At 39.1% G+C, this 20,274-nt stretch overlaps 1 protein-coding gene across 1 annotated transcript in view; it reads right to left on the reverse strand.

Moving 5' to 3' along the window:
• Positions 1-20,274, reverse strand: part of LOC131130900 (guanine nucleotide-binding protein G(o) subunit alpha) — a 95,423-nt gene that overhangs the window by 5,193 nt on the left and 69,956 nt on the right. Inside the window, exons 4-7 of the mRNA XM_058075015.1 lie at positions 19,309-19,469; positions 11,934-12,062; positions 10,261-10,390; positions 818-971 (exon numbers count right to left, since the gene is read on the reverse strand). Coding sequence (XP_057930998.1) covers positions 818-971; positions 10,261-10,390; positions 11,934-12,062; positions 19,309-19,469 — 574 coding nt within the window. The remainder of the gene's footprint in view (positions 1-817; positions 972-10,260; positions 10,391-11,933; positions 12,063-19,308; positions 19,470-20,274) is intronic.

Here is a 20,274-nt window from a genome sequence, read left to right on the forward strand (position 1 = left end):
CATGCTAGGTTAATTGGCGACTCCAAATTGTCCATAGGTATGAATGTGAGTGTGAATGGTTGTTTGTCTATATGTGCCCTGTGATTGGCTGGCGACCAGTCCAGGGTGTACCCCGCCTCTCGCCCGAAGACAGCTGGGATAGGCTCCAGCACCCCCGCGACCCTCGTGAGCATAAGCGGCAGAAAATGAATGAATGAATGAGTTTTGTTGTTGCAAGTCATGTTGCCAGTTTGTATGTTAAAAGTTGAACTAATGAGAAAGCAACTGGCGGGCCGGATTCAAACGCTTGGTGTGCCGCATGTGGCCCCCGGGCCATAGTTTGCCCACCCCTGGTGTAGGTGTTGATAATAAACAGTGATTTATCATTTCAAAATGTCGACTTTTAACATAGAGCCATATGTGTTGGATCCCGAATCTGACCCGGAAGTAGAGACTGGACAGCCAAATCCGCTCCCTGTATGCACACTCTATAATGCTACAAAGACAACTACTTTTATTCCATTACTTACACAAAATAAACAGTTAGGGCACTGATAAAAAAAAAAATCCTTTGACGTCCCAAAACTCAGTGGAACCGAGCGTTTTAAGCCATCCTAAACTTCTTTCAGGGCTCACTTCCAAATACGCAAACCTCATTATCTGAAATGTTGGCTACGTTTAACACGATAATACAACATAAACTACATTTATAGGTCAGAAAAGTGGAAAAAAGCTTAATAGGTCCCCTTTAAACAAGATCAAGGTCGTAAAGGTTCGCTCGTATTGTTTCACAATATTGGTCTTCAATCTTGATGCAATCTCGGGAAAGGACTCTTACCTGTGTACTCAGGGAAACAGATGCTTAGTGGCGACTTCTTAATCTTCTCTGCGAAGAGATCCTTCTTGTTGAGGAAGAGAATGATGGAGGTGTCAATGAAGAACTTGTTGTTGCAGATTGAATCAAACAGCATCAGCGACTCGTGCATGCGATTCTGTGGAAAAGGAGAGGAAAAATGCTGAGTTTTGCACTCCAAAAGACACAAATAAAAAGACCTCAATCAGAAAAAAGAAGAATCCCTTCTTCTGAATAGAAATGAAAGCATACAGAAGAGACAGAAATAGTCACACGGATTAAGTTACTCATGTGGTGCTTTATTATCATTTCAGTACGGTTTCAGTAAGATCAGTGGATAGCAGTGAATACATTACATGTCACATTGTTGTTGTAGTCTCTCCAACGTGTCCTGGGTATTCAACCTACGGAGAAAACTCATTTTCACCGCTTGTACCCATGACCTTGTCCTTTCTACAGTTTGCAGCATAAGAAATAATATAATTCCATTTACTGTATTTTCAGGACTATAAGTCGCTCCGGAGTATAAGTCGTACAAGGCCAAAAATGCATAATTCGGTAGAAAAAAACATACATAAGTTGCATTTTTGGGGGTAATTTATTTTACAAAGTACCGTATTCTCTGGACTACAAGTCGCTCCGGCGTATAAGTCGCACAAGGCCAAAAATGCATAATTAGGTAGAAAAAAAACATACATAAGTCGCACTGGAGTTGCATTTTTTTGCGGGTAATTTATTTTACAAACTACCGTATTTTCTGGACTATAAGTCGCTCCGGAGTATAAGTCGTACAAGGCCAAAAATGCATAATTCGGTAGAAAACAACATACACAAGTCGCATTTTTTGTGGGTAATTTATTTTACAAACTACCGTATTTTCTGGACTATAAGTCGCTCCAAAGTATAAGTCGCACAAAGCCAAAAATGCATAATTAGGTAGAAAAAAACATACATAAGTCGCACTGGAGTTGCATTTTTTGCGGGTAATTTATTTTACAAACTACTGTATTTTGTGGACTATAAGTCGCTCCGAAGTATAAGTCGCACAAGGCCAAAAATGCATACTTTGGGAGAAAAAAACATACATAAGTTGCACTGGAGTCGCATTTTTTGCAGGTAATTTATTTTACAAACTACCGTATTTTCTGGACTTTAAGTTGCACAAGGCCAAAAAATGCATAATTCGGTAGAAAAAAAAAAACATACATAAGTCGCACTGGAGTATAAGTCGCATTTTTTGCGGGTAATTTATTTTACAAACTACCGTATTTTCTGGACTATAAGTCACTCCGGAGTATAAGTCACACAAGGCCAAAAATGCATAATTAGGTAGAAAAAAACATACACAAGTCGCACTGGAGTCACATTTTTAGTGGGTAATTTATTTTACAAACTACCGTATTTTCTGGACTATAAGTCGCTCCGGAGTATAAGTCGTACAAAGCCAAAAATGCATCATTCGGTAGAAAAAAAACCATACATAAGTCGTACTGGAGTATGTCGCATTTTTTGCGGGTAATTTATTTTACAAACTACCGTATCCAGGCTATAAGTTGCACAAGGCCAAAAACGCATAATTCGGTAAAAAAAAACATACACAAGTCGCACTGGAGTCACATTTTTTGAGGGTAATTTATTTTACAAACTACTGTATTTTCTGGACTACAAGTCGCTCCTGAGTATAAGTCGCACAAGGCCAAAAATGCATAATTCGGTAGAAAAAAACATACATAAGTCGTACTGGAGTATAAGTCGCATTTTTTGAGGGTAATTTATTTTAAAAACTACTTGACCAAAACAGACATTACGTCCTCTTGGAAGGCAAGTTCTAACAATAAAAGAATAGAGAACAGGCTGAATAGGTGTAAGATATGCTAACACAATGGTTATTCAGCTACACAAAAAATAAACAAACAGAAAAGGTGTCCAGTTTTTATGTAACATAAACAGTTTTTTCATTTATAAGTTGCTCTGGAGTATAAGTTGCAGGAACAGCCAACCTATGAAAAAAAGTGCGACTTATAGTCCGGAAAATACGGTACTCAATTCCCGAGAGTCAAAAATATGAACACATTATCGCATGTGTAAACTTTGGTATTGCATTTTCTATCTTGGTTTGAACAGCAATAATGTTGTTCTGACATTTTATGGTTCCTATTTGTGACTTTGTGTGTGTGTGTGTGTGTGTGTACTATGTGTTCCCCTGTGTGAGTGGAAAGGGTAGACAGGTTCCCTTCTGGGTAATTAATCCACTGATACTACCTCGACGACTGCACCGCCGGTCTAAACACGAGCGCACACATACACACCTTTCCTATACCATCAACAGACATTGTTAACAACTACACACTCCGTCAACACACAAGAGACACAAAGAGCAACATACAAGCGCACAAAGCAGCCTGATAACTGCCTGAGGATGCTCCCTGTCTCTAATTAGGACGCTCCATATATGGTAGCAGAAGACAAAAGCCGCCTGGTTCTAGAAATAAAACCTCGGAGATGATAGTCCACAATACATTTTTTTGTGCAATGTGACACTTTTAGTGCTGAAGTAGATGCTAAAATATATTGTCATCCAGATGTAATTAACTTTAATTGACCACAGAATGGAAGAGGAATAGAATGGAGAGTTAGTAACAGAACTCTGGTGGAAAAACCAACCTACCATTTGTTTCCAGTATTATTGGTTAAACAAACATTTAAACAGCTAAACATTTGTGATGTTAAGACATTGTCTTTACATGTCAATCGAGTGACAATTTCCACAGCCGATGTATACTTTTCACATATATTTAGCACAATACTATCAGTAACCACATTTCACATATTGCAGTTAGCCTGCTTAATGCTATTCACCATACATTAAGGACTGCTAGCATTAGCCGTTAGCCATTTCACATGTGCTCAAATGCTCTAAAAAACATTTAAAACAAACCACTTTGCAGTTAGCTGTTTACTTTAGCAACTTTCTACACTCTTTACAGTCGTTTACATAAATTATTTCTACTTTATACTAACCTGTGGTACAGAATAAGGAAGACAATCCACTATGACTTGACGTATATTCACCCACTCTATACCACCATCGCTGCTAGCACCCCCTAGTGGATCTTGCGGTATTACACCCAAACACCAACAACAATGGAGATTTGGTTATTTTAGACACAAACATATAAAAAAAATAGTAGGGTGTCTTTTTTTCTTTTACAACTGAATTTTATATGTATGACATGAACTATTACTACTCTTAAATGCTCTAACCATATTTATACATTTTAAACTGTTTTTTTTTTAAACTATGTTACCTTATCTTTTATGTACCTTACAGGTGCAGGTATGGCCAATAAGGATAAACAGCACACAACTGAAGCATTATCTGAGAAGCGTCGACTTGAGTCATCACACTTGGTCTTAACTGGTTTTATGGAGGTCCATGCAAGAAGGTGACGTTTCCCACTAACATCAGTATAATGGTTCCAGTATATGTAATGGTTAGATGCCTTTTCTGTGATGCTACAGTTGCATTCTACTGCACTGAAATGTCATTGACGTCAATACAGGCTATTGGCTATGATGACATCAGTGGTGCTGTTAAAGACCAGTTGAATATTGCTGCTGTCTGATGCGCAGGTCACATGGGAGGAAACGTCCTTATTGGCTGACTTGTACTGAGATGTAACATAGGCGATTCCTTCCAAATACACGTCTCCACCTATTGAGATAAACAGAGATAGATGACATAAAATTGGAGAGGTCAAATCTTATTTTTTTGTGCTGTAACTAGTTGGTAATGGTAATGAACATGCATCAGATTACAATTGAATGCATCACATAATTTCACATAGTTCCACATGTCCAAAAGGAGTAGGAAGAAGCAAAGCTTATTAAATCCTACCCCTCCACCTGGTACTTTTACAATCAGTAACTGTTACATTTGTTCACTTCCTGCTTTCCTAATATAGTTTGTCTGCTTCCGCTGTCACACCATGACAACAACATTACAATTCCTTCCATGCTAAAGGATGAAGACAGGAAGAATGGAAGGAATTGGAATTCTAATTCCAATTCCAATTCCAATTCCAATTTCATTTGTTCACTTCCTGCTTTCCTAATATAGTTTAAGTTCAAGAATGTCTTGTGTTTTCCGGGCTGTTAATTAATTTATGCGAGCATGTACATAACCATGAACGCCATAAATCAAGGACTGTTTGTCTGCTTCCGCTGTAACACCATGACAACAACATTACAATTCCTTCCATGCCAAAGGATGAAGACAGGAAGAATGGAAGGAATTGGAATTCTAATTCCTTGATCTGCTTTCCACGGTCTTGTTTGTCGGTTTCGGATGTTCTCATATTTGCACACATGCTCACCGGCTTTGCCACGTTCTGTTCTGTTCTGTTCTAACTTCCATCACTGCATCTCGTCATATGAGACTGAGTTACAATCTCAGTATACTAGTAGGATTCTTTTTCCTCTACCTGTATATTCACAAGATGGCGTTTTTACAGACGGAATGAAAGGCAACAACAAATACATACCTATTTTATAGCTAATTTCATTTTTTTTTTCTAAATATCATCATCATGTTATTATTATAATCATATACTTCTTTCAGATTAGAGAAAAATATAAACAATCGCAGACATTTATGATGAATAATTTAGTGATTGGAAGTGCTGTGGATATACAGCATGCGGTAATACCCAAACAGAAGGAAAACCATAGTGGGAAGTCATAGTGAGTTCATACCTGTCTGTGGGTGGAACATCTGGTTGAAGTTGCTGTTCTACTTATGAGAGGTCCATCCATGGTGAAAATTGGCAGGTGGAGAAAAAGGTACCAAAGATGCTGCAAACATGCTTTTCCCACTCAATACACACACACACACACACAACCACCTCCAATGCTGAATGAAAAGAGGGAGGGTAAACAGTTGCCCCCGCAAAGCGTCTGTCAAAACAGGAACCCGTGTGGCTGCTTGTCAAGTTGTGACAAGTAGAAGGTTGTTCAACAGCAAGAAAAAATGGAGAAATTGTGTGTTTTGCATGTACATGAATGGAGACATTTTGTTTTACCCACAAAAAAATGTAAATTCATGTCCACAAACATAAAATGTGAGTATATTAACTAATTTAATGCCAAAGACCTACTTATATACGGGTGGCACGGAGGTTGAGTGGTTAGCACACAGACTTCACAGCTAGGAGGACAAGGGTTCGATTCCACCCTCGGCCATCTCTGTGTGGAGTTTGCATGTTCTCCCCCGTGCATGCGTGGGTTTTCTCCGGGTACTCCGGTTTCCTCCCACATTCCAAAAACATGCTAGGTTAATTGGCGACTCCAAATTGTCCATAGGTATGAATGTGAGTGTGAATGGTTGTTTGCTCTGTGTCTCCTGCAGCTTTTTTAGTGTTTAATAGTGCTTTATTCATGACTTCCTTATTGTTTTGTGCCATACCGACCCCTTAAGCAAATGTGCAGCTATAGATTTTCATCTTATTACGTTCGGAGCTTGCTGCTTGGGTCATTGTTGACACTTGGGAGCAGCTGTTAACATCTGTGAGCATCCCTTCACTACGTGGAATGATTGGATATCCCCACGGAAATATGGAGGTGGAGAAGCTCCAATCGCGGGAGTGAATGGCGAAAAAGACGGTATAAAGGTCTTCAAAGACGGCATCAAACATGTGACTACCGAGACTACAGAGGTTTAGTCCATATTGCCCAGCCCTAGTAGAAAGAAACTTTCTTTATATATCGCTGATATTATATTGATATTTTTTTCTGATGGTACGTTCCATGTTTATGTAGCCACAGAACACAATATTCTGTGTACCTTGAAAATACACATTATTGTGTAAAATAGCTGATACTGAAGGGGTAGTTTTTTTAAATGTCTGGGACTAGTTATACTAGTTATACTAGTATAACATTATACTAGTTATAATGTCAATGACATTTGGCTTTTCGTATAAGAAAAAACTAATTCTAAATGTATAACGCAATGTAAATGTTTTGCATAAATCGTCATCACCTTTGATGGACCAGGTTGAGATCCAGCTAGTCGATACCTGTAGCATCACAATTAGTGAAAGGGATCACCTGTGTCCAGTTTCGAATAAAATATCTTTGCTCCAGGGCAAAGTATCTCTTCAGGTCGATGCCAAGTAATTAGAATCTTATGAAACCTCCCACATCGACTCAACTAAATTAGTAGCTAGGAAGGCGGCTGTCGATAGTGCCAACACAGGTGATAAATCCCAAAAAGGAGACCAAATTAAGCTTTTTTCTGCACTGAAGAATGAATGGCAATAGCTGAAAATATTACAAATATATATTTTTAAGTGTCTACTTGAATCATTTAACATATTCATCCAAATAAGGAAATAAATTGTTACATTTTCTGGTGATTAGTTAGTTACTTTGCTAATAATTTAAGCTAATATGCACAACAGTGTGTGGGAAAAAATATTTTTATTTAGTTATATTATCGAGAAAATATTACAAAATGTATTTTTTAAGTGATTCTATTTGAATCATTTAACATATTCAGCCAAATAAGGAAATAAATAGTTACATTTTCTGGTGATTAGTTAGTTACTTTGCTAATAATTTAAGCTAATATGCCCAACAGTGTGTGGGAAAAATTATTATTTTTATTATATTTATACTATAGAGAAAATATTACAAAATGTATTTTTTAAGTGTCTATTTGAATCATTTAACATATTCAGCCAAATAAGGAAATTAATAGTTACATTTCCTGGTGATTAGTTAGTTACTTTGCTAATAATTTAAGCTAATATACCCAACAGTGTGTGGGAAAAAAATATTATTTTATTATATTTATATTATCGAGAAAATATTACAAAATGTATTTTTTTAAGTGTCTATTTGAATCATTTAACATATTCAGCCAAATAAGGAAATAAATAGTTACATTTTCTGGTGATTAGTTAGTTAGATTTGCTAATAATCTAAGCTAAGAAAAAATATTAATTTTATTATATTTATATTACAGAGAAACACAGTGATAGATGAGAAAAAGACGGTATAAAGGTCTTAAAAGACGGCATTAACCATGTTTACCGTTTGTCGTCACGGGGAACATGGGATAGAAGCGCTAACGGTGCTAACCCAGCTGCAGAGAAACACGGTGATTTATGAGAAGTGAAAAGAAGTTGATAGAATTTACAGAAAGTGTGCAATAATTATTTAAACATAACCCGTGTAGCTGTTTTTTCATCAAGCTCTCAGTGCATGAATTGACATTGTGCCAGATTGTTACAACATTGTCCACTATCAAACACGACCATCACTATGCCAAAAATACCACCGTTGTTTACAGCCTCACAGATATCAACCGTCTCCATCAAACCCATGACGGGCTCTCACACGAGAGTCAGCTATGTGGTTCTCTCAACTCAGAAGGAGGCAGGAAGGCATCTGCGTAAATAGAGCAACTACTGAGCATTAATTCTCAGCGGATACACGTTAGGCCTATAAATATCATCCGGTGCAGAGCATATTCAAATGAGCGTGTTTGTTTTAGGTCGCATGACATCAATTGTGCAACCACAGCATATATTTTGACAGGAAGTGAGTATGCCCGCATACACCTTTCCAGAATGTAAATATGCATTTTCTTATCAGGTTCTATTTCAATACATTCATTCATTAATTTTCTACCGCTTTTTCCTCACGAGGGTCGCGGGGGTGCTGGAGCCTATCCCAGCTGTCTTCAGGCGAGAGATAGGGTACACCCTGGACTGATCGCCAGCCAATCACAGGGCACATATAGACAAACAACCATTCACACTCACATTCATACCTATGGACAATTTGGAGTCAACAATTAACCTAGCATGTTTTTGGAATGTGGGAGGAAACCGGAGTACCCGGAGAAAACCCACGCATGCACGGGGAGAACATGCAAACTCCACACAGAGATGGCCGAGGGTGGAATTGAACCCTGGTCTCCTAGCTGTGAGGTCTGTGTACTAACCACTAGAACACCGTGCCGCCCATTCATTCATTCATTCATTTTCTAACGCTTATCCTCACGAAAGTCACAGTAGGTGCTGGAGCCTATCCCAGCTGTCTTCAGGCGAGAGGCGGGGTACACCCTGGACTGGTCGCCAGCCAATCACAGGGCACATATAGACAAACAACCATTCACACTCACATTCATACCTATGGACAATTTGGAGTCGCTAATTAACCTAGCATGTTTTTGGAATGTGGGAGGAAACTGGAGTACCCGGAGAACATACAAACTCCACACACAGAGCGAGGAATTGAACTCGGGTCCCCTAGCTGTGAGGCCCGCGTGTTAACCACTCGTCCGCCATGCAGCCCATGTTGGTTCAATTTCAATGAGTTAGTGGTGAAATCAGAAACATGACATTAGCTGAGAGGTAATAAGAGTGTAAAGTAACTATAGGGGTGTTAAGTCACATCAAAAGGGCTCTAATAATGTTAAAAAATACTTTTAGAAGGTCCTACACAAGTTTTACATGTGTAAAATATTCCATTTATAAAAGCAGATATTCACATATGTGTCCTGTGGGTACGCTGGAGCCTATCCCAGCTGACCTAGGGTAAGAGGCGGGGTACAATATGGCTAATAAAGTAGAACAGAATGTTCTTTCATTCATTCGGAGCTTGCTACTTGGACCATTGTTGACACTTGGGAGCAGCTGTTAGCAGCTGTTAACATCTGTTAGCATCCCTTTGCTATGTGGAATGATTGGATATCCTCATGGAAATATGGAGGTGGAGAAGCTCCAATCGCGGGAGTGAATGGCGAAAAAGACAGTATAAAGGTCTTCAAAGACGGCATCAAACATGTGACTACCGAGACTACCAAGGTTTAGTCCATATTGCCCAGCCCTAGTAGAAAGAAACATATTTTTTTCTGATGGTACGTTCCATGTTTATGTAGCCACAGAACACAATATTCTGTGCATTTTATCAACTCCACAGCAGCATAGACGTCTGCATCAAACTACTGGACTAAATACCCAATTCCAAGCTTATGTGATTGGAAAAGGACTTGCATTTTTAAATATGTGAGTTAATGTGTTTTTTTCCTGCTTGGACCAGTGGTCCCCAACATGTGGCCCAGGGGTCTATTATTTATGTAGGTTCTCTGCACGTTCTAAAAATATAATTCCAAACAAAACAACAGCAAAAATAGAAAACAGAGCAGTCGTTTTCCAAGAACAAAAACATTCAGAAAAAGTCATAATATTCAGAGAAAAAAAAATATCATAGTCGACATGACACATGTGCTACCCGAGAGCCTCATGGGAGAAAAACAAACGAGATGGAGCACTTAAACCAGGTCGCGTGGCTCTTGCGTAACACGTTGTTATGATATTGTGATTGTAGATTAGACTTATGCAAGCGTGTGTCCTCACCGTGGTCTCGTCTTCGTGCAACACCTGATCATATCCGCTGAGCGCGACGCAAAAAATGATGGCAGTGACGTCCTCGAAACAGTGGATCCACTTCTTCCTCTCTGACCTCTGACCTCCGACGTCAAAGAGCCTGATGGACAGGGAGCAAAATGCAACTTGACACAAACGTACAAGTAATTTAGGCTCAGTTGTTTACTTATATGATAATAATACTTTTGTTAGGATGGAAGTTACACAGGGAATTTGAATTGTGGAACTATATCACATTAGTAGTTTGTATTTATGCATCATTTCATTTTTGGTTCCTATTAATAAAGCAGAAGCGGAACTAATTGTTCCCTGTTTAAGTTTCCCCAGCGTCACATAAACATGCAAGTGTGCTTAAAGCATATAACATACAGGTGCATCTGCAACATCAAAGTAAAGTGGCATCAGTTAATTGATGAATCAATGATTAATCGATGATTCAATTAATCAACAAATGTAAATATCATCTGCTATTGCTATAATCCTCTCAAATATGAATATTGTTTTAACTTCCTTCGTCATCCATGGAATCAGACCTTTTATCTGTGTGTGTTTTAGTGCGAAACAAGATGTTCACAAACATCAGCTTTGACTTTGGAAAACAGCGTTCAGTGCCAACTAATGTCAAATCCTTCTCATTTGTCAGAGAGAATTTCCAAGGACTGGCGTCATTTGGCTTTTTCTTTGATGACTTTGTTGCTAGGCAACCGCATGTTCCTGAAGTGTAGTCAAGAAAGCACAAAAAACGTTAAAAAAAATCTAGTATGGACAGCAGACCTATTGCCATGTATTTCCTTTCCAGTCAACAACAACAAAAAGTACATTTTCTTCTAGATAAATTGAATATTTTCATATTTATAGCATAAAGCCCGATTTACAACTTTCTAAATATGTGTTAAAGCTGTCTAGACATTAAATAACACCCCTATAGTCACCTTTACATTCATATTACACAATATAGTATATATAATCTGCGAAATATAATCTGTTGAAATATATGTATATTATGGTTGCAGCAGTTATTATTTATATCATTATTATTATGATGATTATGTTATCATTATTGGTGGTGAGATAATTCTAACCTGCAACCTCTTTTTTTTTTTTTTTTGTCTCGTACTGTGGTACGTGACAAAAAAAAAACAAAAAAAAACTTAAACTATATTAGGAAAGCAGGAAGTGAACAAATGTAACAGTTACTGATTGTAAAAGTACCAGATGGAGGGGTAGGATTTAATAAGCTTTGCTTCTTCCTACTCCTTTTGGACATGTGGAACTGTGAACTGATTATGTGATGCATTCAATTGTAATCTGATGCATGTTCAAATGAAATAAAACCATTACCATTACCATTACCATTACCAACAAACTCTCCAAATGCTAACAGACCTTCCAGATCCTAAGGTGTTCCCAGGCCAGTTGAGAGACATAGTCTCTCCAACTAGTCCAACCAATTTGATTATTATTTGATTAAAATTCATAAGGTTTATGTATGAGGATCTGTCTATGTGTGATACACCAGGTACAATGTTGATGCTAGTGAGTATCAATACTGTGTGTGTGCAAAATATATGTATACACGCAAGGAATTTGATAGTCAAATTAAATCCGTCTCTAATGTACTCACTAATCCCTATCACTCGTACCTAAAGTGGAGGTTTTTGAAGGTAAAGTGTGTCTCCACAATCCCCGTAGTCTTCACCCTGGTTCTCAGAATATCCTGCTCTGTCGGCTGGTAGTCTGCAGCACCAATCCGATCTAGGCTGTCAAGGTAGCTGCACAAGAAAGAAGAGACAGATTGTTACCAAGCAGTGCGTGTCACATATTTAAATTAAAATACTGGTATTTCTAAAGACCATCGTGAATATGCACCCTTGTGGTCCGAGTAGGTTGGACAGGTGATACCACCATAATAACCATGATTGGTGGGCAGAGGCCCCAATCCATCGTATCCTAACGATTGTCATTTGACCCCAATAAAGAGTCTCCTCATGCTTTTGAGGATAAATAGATTCTGCACCGAGTTCTCAGTCTTTTCTGATCTGGCCGGTGTGTGTCTCACCTAGTCTTTGAGCATGAATTGACTGCACCGAATAAAGAAATATGGTTAGGCTCGCTTCCCAACTTCACAAAGGAAAAAAAAACTATATTAGGAAAGCAGGAAGTGAACAAATGTAACAGTTACTGATTGTCCTCGATTTGTACATGCTCGCATAAATTGATTAAAAACCCGGAAAACACGAGACATTCTTTAACTTAAACTATATTAGGAAAGCAGGAAGTGAACAAATGAAATTAGAATTGAAATTGGAATTAGAATTGGAATTAGAATTTCAATTCCTTCCATTCTTCCTGTCTTCATCCTTTGGCATGGAAGGAATTGTAATGTTGTTGTCATGGTGTTACAGCGGACAGTTTGTACATGCTTGCATAAATTAATTAAAAACCCAGAAAACACGAGACATTCTTGAACTTAAACTATATTAGGAAAGCAGGAAGTGAACAAATTTAACAGTTACTGATTGTAAAAAGTACCAGATGGATTTAATAAGCTTTGCTTCTTCCTACTCCTTTTGGACATGTGGAACTGTGAACTGATTATGTGATGCATTCAATTGTAATCTGATGCAAGTTTTTGTCAGGTTCAAACTCCTGTGACACTTTTAAAAACACTTAAATACAGAAATACAGAAGAGACAGACAACAATATTCAAAGTTACTCGCAGCGAAGAGAGTGAAATCACATACCCAGTGACTTTTCGGGGGTCCCTACTACATGGTCGTGCAACTCTAAGGGGGGGGGGCAGTTGCACAAGCTGTATTTGTTTGTCTATATGTGTGTGTATTTGTGAGAGTGATTACTTTTATTGTTTCATGAGTTCTTATCTTGACACATTCTTGCAGGATTAACATGAACATCTGCAGGTTCGCTGTTGGAGCATCCTGGCACCTCCAGGACCTGGGGGTCGCTGGGGGTCTCTGATCAGGGTCACGTTCAAACACTTTCTATTGTCTAAGCAAATGGATATAAGGGTGATAACTAATACTATATTCATTCTATCTTCATTTTATTCTAACACTTTTTTTCCGAGGTCCACACCCTAAGACAAAAATCTAGGTCAACCTATGAAGTCTCATCGAATTCCATCCCGATCATCCTTGAAGACCACAGCAGAGCCTCTGTCTGCTGCTTACATATAGAATTATTTATATTGTAATTGCCCTGAGATGACAGATAGTTACACGGGAAGATGGATGACAATGTACCCACGCACATCCATCTGGTGCCATGGGTGTGAAGCTTTTATTCATAGTTGACAAAGTGACTTACCTCCACAAGATAAAAGATGACGAATTGGATGATGAACAGGAAGTGGTTAGCCTGATCTGACACACAAATGCACACACACACGTCTACAGCTTCAGCGCTTATCGATTTATACAGAGAGGAATATGGTTTAGATTTCGTAGAGTTTCGTAAGAGCAAGGAGAGGTGGAGAGAAACTGAATGAAAGAAAGCTCTAAGATAATATTCTGATTTCATTTTGCAAAATACACACAATGTTAACCCAACCCAATCTTTTTTTTAATGCACACGATTAGACACATGCAATCCAGAAAATAAGTAAATGTCACAAAAAAATGGGCTAATAAACTGACCGCGGATTTCAGAAAATAACAGATGAAATGATACAGCACTCTACAAGAAGCAATGAAGTCTGGAAAAATAAAATCATTAAAATTGAAAAAAAATCCAAAATTTTTAACTATAATGATGAAAATGGTAATATTAATGATGATTATAATGATGGTAATAATGATAAAGATTATAACAATAATGATAATGATAATAATAATAATAATAATAATAATAATAATAATAATAATAATAATAATAATAATAATAATAATAATAATAATAATAATAATAATAATAATAATAATAATAATAATAATAATAATATTACAATGGCATGAACATGATTATATCTTGCAAAAAGGGGTAGGCGTTTATAAGCTTTTGCTTCAGCCTACTCCTTTTGGGCTTGTTATCAGATAGATGAATACAAATGTAAATAATGGAAAGTTATATTTTGATTGATGTAAGAAATGCACTGTAATGTTTCATAGATTTGCCCAAATAAAGGGAAAAAAAAACCCCCAGTTTATTTACATACATCAATGGACAATTTTGCCCAGAAATTGAGAAATTGAACTTTTCTAATGGAGTGTCAGCCTCTGCACACAAAATTGTCAACAAACTATAATGCTATGCTTGTGATTAGATGCAATTCTAACTGCATATGGAAGATATTTTTTTAATACACGCTTATTTTGTTTACACAGACACGGGACACAAACAGGACGCCATTGAAGTATTTTTTTTTTCTCCATAATTATTAGCACCCCTGGTTAAAATGTGTTCTTTGGCTTCTAAAAATTGTTTTTTTTTCCTGAAAGAACTATAGTAACCTATTGAAAACCTTCCACTCGAGTGCATTTTAAGAAAATCAAACTCCACACAGAGATGGCCGAGAGTGGAATTGAACTCGTGTTTCCTAGCTGTGAGGCCTGCGCTTTAACCACTTTTTTTTGCCTGTTTGTCATGTTGTCCTCTTGTATGGGTCGTTGCTGCTCTCTTTTTGGGTCAATTTGATTGGCCGGCTACTCCTGGGAAGGTTCACCACTGTTCCATATATTTGCCATTTGTGGATAATGGCTCTCACTGTGGTTTGCTGGAGTCCGTAAGCTTTAGAAATGGCTTTGGAATGGACGGGGGAGAACATGCAAACTTCACAAAGAGATGGCCGAGGGTGGAATTGAACCCTGGTCTCCTAGCTGTGAGGTCTGCGCGCTAACCACTAGATCACCGTGCAGCCCTTCAATACAAATATCAATCGAAATATAAATGTATATTAAGAAGTATCATGGGTATTTTCTCACATTCATACCTATGGACAATTTGGAGTCGCTAATTAACCTAGCATGTTTTTGGAATGTGGGAGGAAACCGGAGTACCCGGAGAAAACCCACAAATGCACGGGGAGAACATGCAAACTCCACACAGAGATGGCCGAGGGTGGAATTGAACCCTGGTCTCCTAGCTGTGAGGTCTGCGCGCTAACCACTCGGTCACCGTGCAGCCCGCGATTGTGTTTTGATCTGACAAATCTTAAATAGGTTTGATCGAATGTAGAATTACATTAACATCAACTGACGAGTGATGCTGGGAACACAGGTATGTGTTGGATTGCAAGGTTTCTAGGGTGTGTCAAGCACGTAAAGTGCGATTCCAATCCGACCCTGCAGCCTGAACGTAAACATTTAGTACTATTTCCGATGGCTCGGTTCAAACAAAGGGTGCTATCTTCTAAGATGAAATTCTACGGTAATTTAATTTGATAATAATTTCATAATAATAATAATAATAATTTAGAAGAAGAAGCAATGTATATATAGTGAGTAAGTGATAGGCGTGTTGCTGCCTTTATTGAAGAATCAGCAAGAATTCATACATGATGGTGGTCCGGGGTCTACATCTGCCTATTCAACAGTACAAAAGGGAAGGATGCCATACATGTACATAAGCATATGTGCATTGTGGTAAATAGGCCAACATGCTGCCATTTGTAAAAAGAGGAAGATAGGGGCTTCAGGCAGTGCTCTCAGAATAGAACCTTCTGCTTTCTGCGATGTACGCTACTTATGTACATTCTCCGTGCGGGACCTAACAAATTCAAGTCGAACCTTTATTAAGTAAACATTATTTAAAGCACAGATGACATAAGATGTGATGATAAATGATAGATGTTAACCTATCTGTGATCAGATGAGTCACACACACACACACACACACACACACACACACACACACACACACACACACATAGGCTCCACAGGCAGCGACAGGAAGTTTGCATCAATCTTTAATGTGACATTTAACACACACACATTGTGTGCTTGTGAACACACGTTCATGTGGATGTGGACTCACACAAAGTGTGGATGTTTTTATAAATGAGGTATGTATGTAATTGTTCTTCAAGATATATGTAAATATTAATTCCCTGGAGAAAACCCACACATGCACAGGGAGAACATGCAAACTCCACACAGAGATGGCTGAGGGTGGAATTGAACTCAGATTTCCTAGATGTGTGGCCCCTGCGCTAACCACTCACTCACAGTGCAGCCCCGACATGGGTCATTCAATTTAATTTTTATGTCATATTATTTATTCCCTGTAATTTTATGCTGCCCTCATATTGCTTTGTTTTACTTTCCAGTGAAGCTGAAGTTGGTCTATTCATTTATTCATGTGGTTTGTACACAATGATGCCACTCCCTGCAAGCACAGCCCACTGTTCATGATGTTCCTGTGAGACTACAAGTCATCTTCAAATGTCATAGCTGATTTGCTACAGTACATCAGGGGCCTTGCAAGAGGCACCTGTGGCCACCAGAGGGCCACCAAGAGCATTTAAAACCATCTTATAGAAATGTCACCAGGAAGGATGTATTGGAGGGTTGATTGCATGACAGCTCAATCCTTCTATGGAAGGAAATGGAGCTCACTAGTTGGCTAGTAGCTACCTAGGCACCTAGCATAGGTTGTTTTAGTTTCAATATTTTTTTAAATTAATAGGTAGCATTCATTCATTCATTCATTTTCTACCACTTTTCCTCATGAGGGTCACATGGGTGCTGGAGCCTATCCCAGCTGTCTTCAGGCGAGAGGCAGGGTACACCCTGGACTGGTCGCCAGCCAATCACAGGGCACATATAGACAAACAACCATTCACACTCACATTCATACCTATGGGCAATTTGGAGTCGCTAATTAACCTAGCATGTTTTTGGAATGTGGGAGGAAACCGGAGTACCCGGAGAAAACCCACACATGCATGGGGATGCACAGAGATGGCCGAGGGTGAAACTGAACCATGGTCTCCTAACTGTGAGGTCTGCATGCTAACCACTCGACCGCCGTGCATCCAGGTAACATTCAATATATAGACATAGTACTTTATATGTCAAATCCTCACTAGGGTTGTGGGGGTATGCTGGAGCCTATCCCAGCTGACTTTGGGCAAGAGACCCTGGACTGGTCGCCAGCCAATCACAGGACCCATTTAGACAAACAACCATTCACACTCACATTCATACCTATGGACAATTTGGAGTCGCCAATTAACCTAGCATGTTTTTGGAATGTGGGAGGAAACCGGAGTACCCGGAGAAAACCCACGCATGCACGGGGATGCACAGAGATGGCCGAGGGTGGAACTGAACCATGGTCTCCTGCGCGCTAACCACTCGACCGCCGTGCAGCCAGGTAACATTCATTATATATATATAACATTCAATATATAGACATAGTACTTTATATGTCAAATCCTCACTAGGGTTGCAGGGGTATGCTGGAGCCTATCCCAGCTGACTTCGGGCAAGAGACTCTGGACCGGTCACCAGCCAATCACAGGGCATATATAAGCAAACAACCATTCACACTCATATTCATACCTATGGACAATTGGTTTCTAAGGCTATATAGACATAGTATACACCAAAATAAAGGTTAGATTCTCGTCTTTCATGAGAAAAAAAACCCTTATTCTATTTTAATTGAACATAGACAAGCAATTTTTATAGACAAGCAATGTAAACAAGCCCTACCATAAACCAAAAAGGCAATTTTTTCATAGTAAGTTATTTAAATTTATGTCCACGACGCACACCAATGCACTCCCAATTATTTTGAGTATAATATTTTTGTTATGAAATGTTATCATCACACGTGGTGTACTGCGTCGAAGGAAATACTCCAACCATCACATCCAATCCATACTTTTTCCCTACATGTCACCGCATGTAATTTGACAAGATCTATGGTGTGCAGTTAAACAAGACCAACACACACACACAAACATGGCACTTAACGGAAATGGCTCTCCCCTCCCCCGCTTCGTTTGGTATGTTTTCTCCTGCTGTCTCCATCTCCACCCACACTCAGGCACTCAGCATAAATCAGACCCGGTACTGGTAATGGTGATTGACTGTGTGCCGTAATAGCTTGTGTATGATCACATTGAGAAAATGACTAATAATTAATGTTCGGTGTGTGTGTGTGTGTGTGTGTTGGGCGTTCACTGTGAAAGCATCGGGGGGTGTCAAAGGTATATATTTTTTAACTGTGTATTGTTTTCAAAAATCAAGCGGGCAGATGTGTTGGCGTTGGTCATGGAACATCAACATTCACATTAGAGGAACGCAAAAGGGAAGAGTTCCAGGAACTCCACCAAAACGTCAATGAAATTCGAAATACGTTGGCGTTCAAATCACACCCACGGCGACTCATAAAAGGTAATTACCAAATATAAACTAATTGTGCGGTGCTTTGATTTGGGATGAGTAATAAAACAGAGTTGTTGACTGAATTATGCTGCAAAATTCCTACAAGTATGATGGGGACGTATAAGGGAGAAAAGTTCCAAGGGTTGTTGATTGACAGGGGCTCCAACAAATAGAAATATGCTGACAACAGCTGCCCACGGGGGGGCCCGGTGGGTTTTCTTTTACAAAATTCCAGTTGGTGCCCCTGCTTCCAAGCATCTAGGTGGCCAGCCAATCACAGGGCACATATAGACAAACAACCATTCACACTCACATTCATACCTATGGACAATTTGGAGTCGCATGTTTTTGGAATGTGGGAGGAAACCGGAGTACCCGGAAACTCCACACAGAGATGGTTGAGGGTGGAATTGAACTCGGGTGTCCTAGATGTGAGGTCTGCACGGTAACCACTCGACCACCGTGCTGCCCCATGAAGTGAACAGTAAACAGTGTGACATCTTCGCTCTGTAGTTTGTTGTTATGAGGCCAACATTCTAACCACTCTCTGCATTACTGGAACAATTTTTTTTGTTGTTGACATGTTCATGTTTCTCTAAGAACCAGTAAGTGGTACATGATTTATTCGGGCATGGCTATTTCTGAAATTGTTGTAAAAATACATACTACTGCGCTGAATCGTTGAGCTGGTACTCCCGTGCACGGCTGAAGCATTCCTGGATCCCTGAGTCAGACCAGAGACGCATCATGGCGGATAGCAGTTCAGCGGAGTAAGGCTCTGTGTCCTCCATACGACTAACCACATCACACACCATCTTGGCATCCGCCTAGAGGGAGACAGAGGAAGGGAGAGTAATGTCATATGAAGGTCTGATGAGGATCAACGTGTCCTGCCAATATCAAAGGTGCATATCATCTTCGGGGGCAAGAAGTTAACATGGTCTTTGGAGTCATGGCGTCATTTTCTTTTTCCATGTAGTGTAATTTGCTTTACAGCCACTGTGAGTTTGCACTTGTTAACCAACATACTCAGAAGCTTAAATCCAAGTCAATGAATGTGCATTGCTGACAAAATCCATCATGTCTTGAAATAAACAATGGCGGATCATTTTAGTGTTAAGCCAGGTTTGTACAAGCAGACACTGGAGCTAATACAACATGAGGGCTGTACAGACTCGTCCGCCAGGTTTACACTCCTCAAGACCACCTTCAAGTAGGTCTGGTCTTAAGATAGCACTTGAGGAGTTTGTCAATTGCAGATCCTAAGTAGCAAAGGGTTGTGGTATTGAGTACTATACCATCTGCATTACTTGTGTATTCTCACATCTCACTGCAGCTTCCATTTTCAAATTAATCTGTTGCAAAAAAAAAACAACAAAAAACAAAAAAAAAATAATCTGTTGCAGACACTAAAATAAAAATAAAATAAATAAAAATAAAATAAAATAAAATAAAATGTTAATTGGCCACTCCAAATTATCCATAGGTATGAATGTGAGTGTGAATGGTTGTTTGTCTATATGTGCCCTGTGATTGGCTGGCGACCAGTCCAGGGTGTACCCTGCCTCTCGCCCGAAGACAACTGGGATAGGCTCCAGCACCCCCGCGACCCTCGTGAGGAAAAAGCGGTAG

The sequence above is a fragment of the Doryrhamphus excisus genome, chromosome 6, assembly GCF_030265055.1.
Source record: "Doryrhamphus excisus isolate RoL2022-K1 chromosome 6, RoL_Dexc_1.0, whole genome shotgun sequence".
In the NCBI taxonomy this organism is placed as follows: domain Eukaryota; kingdom Metazoa; phylum Chordata; class Actinopteri; order Syngnathiformes; family Syngnathidae; genus Doryrhamphus; species Doryrhamphus excisus.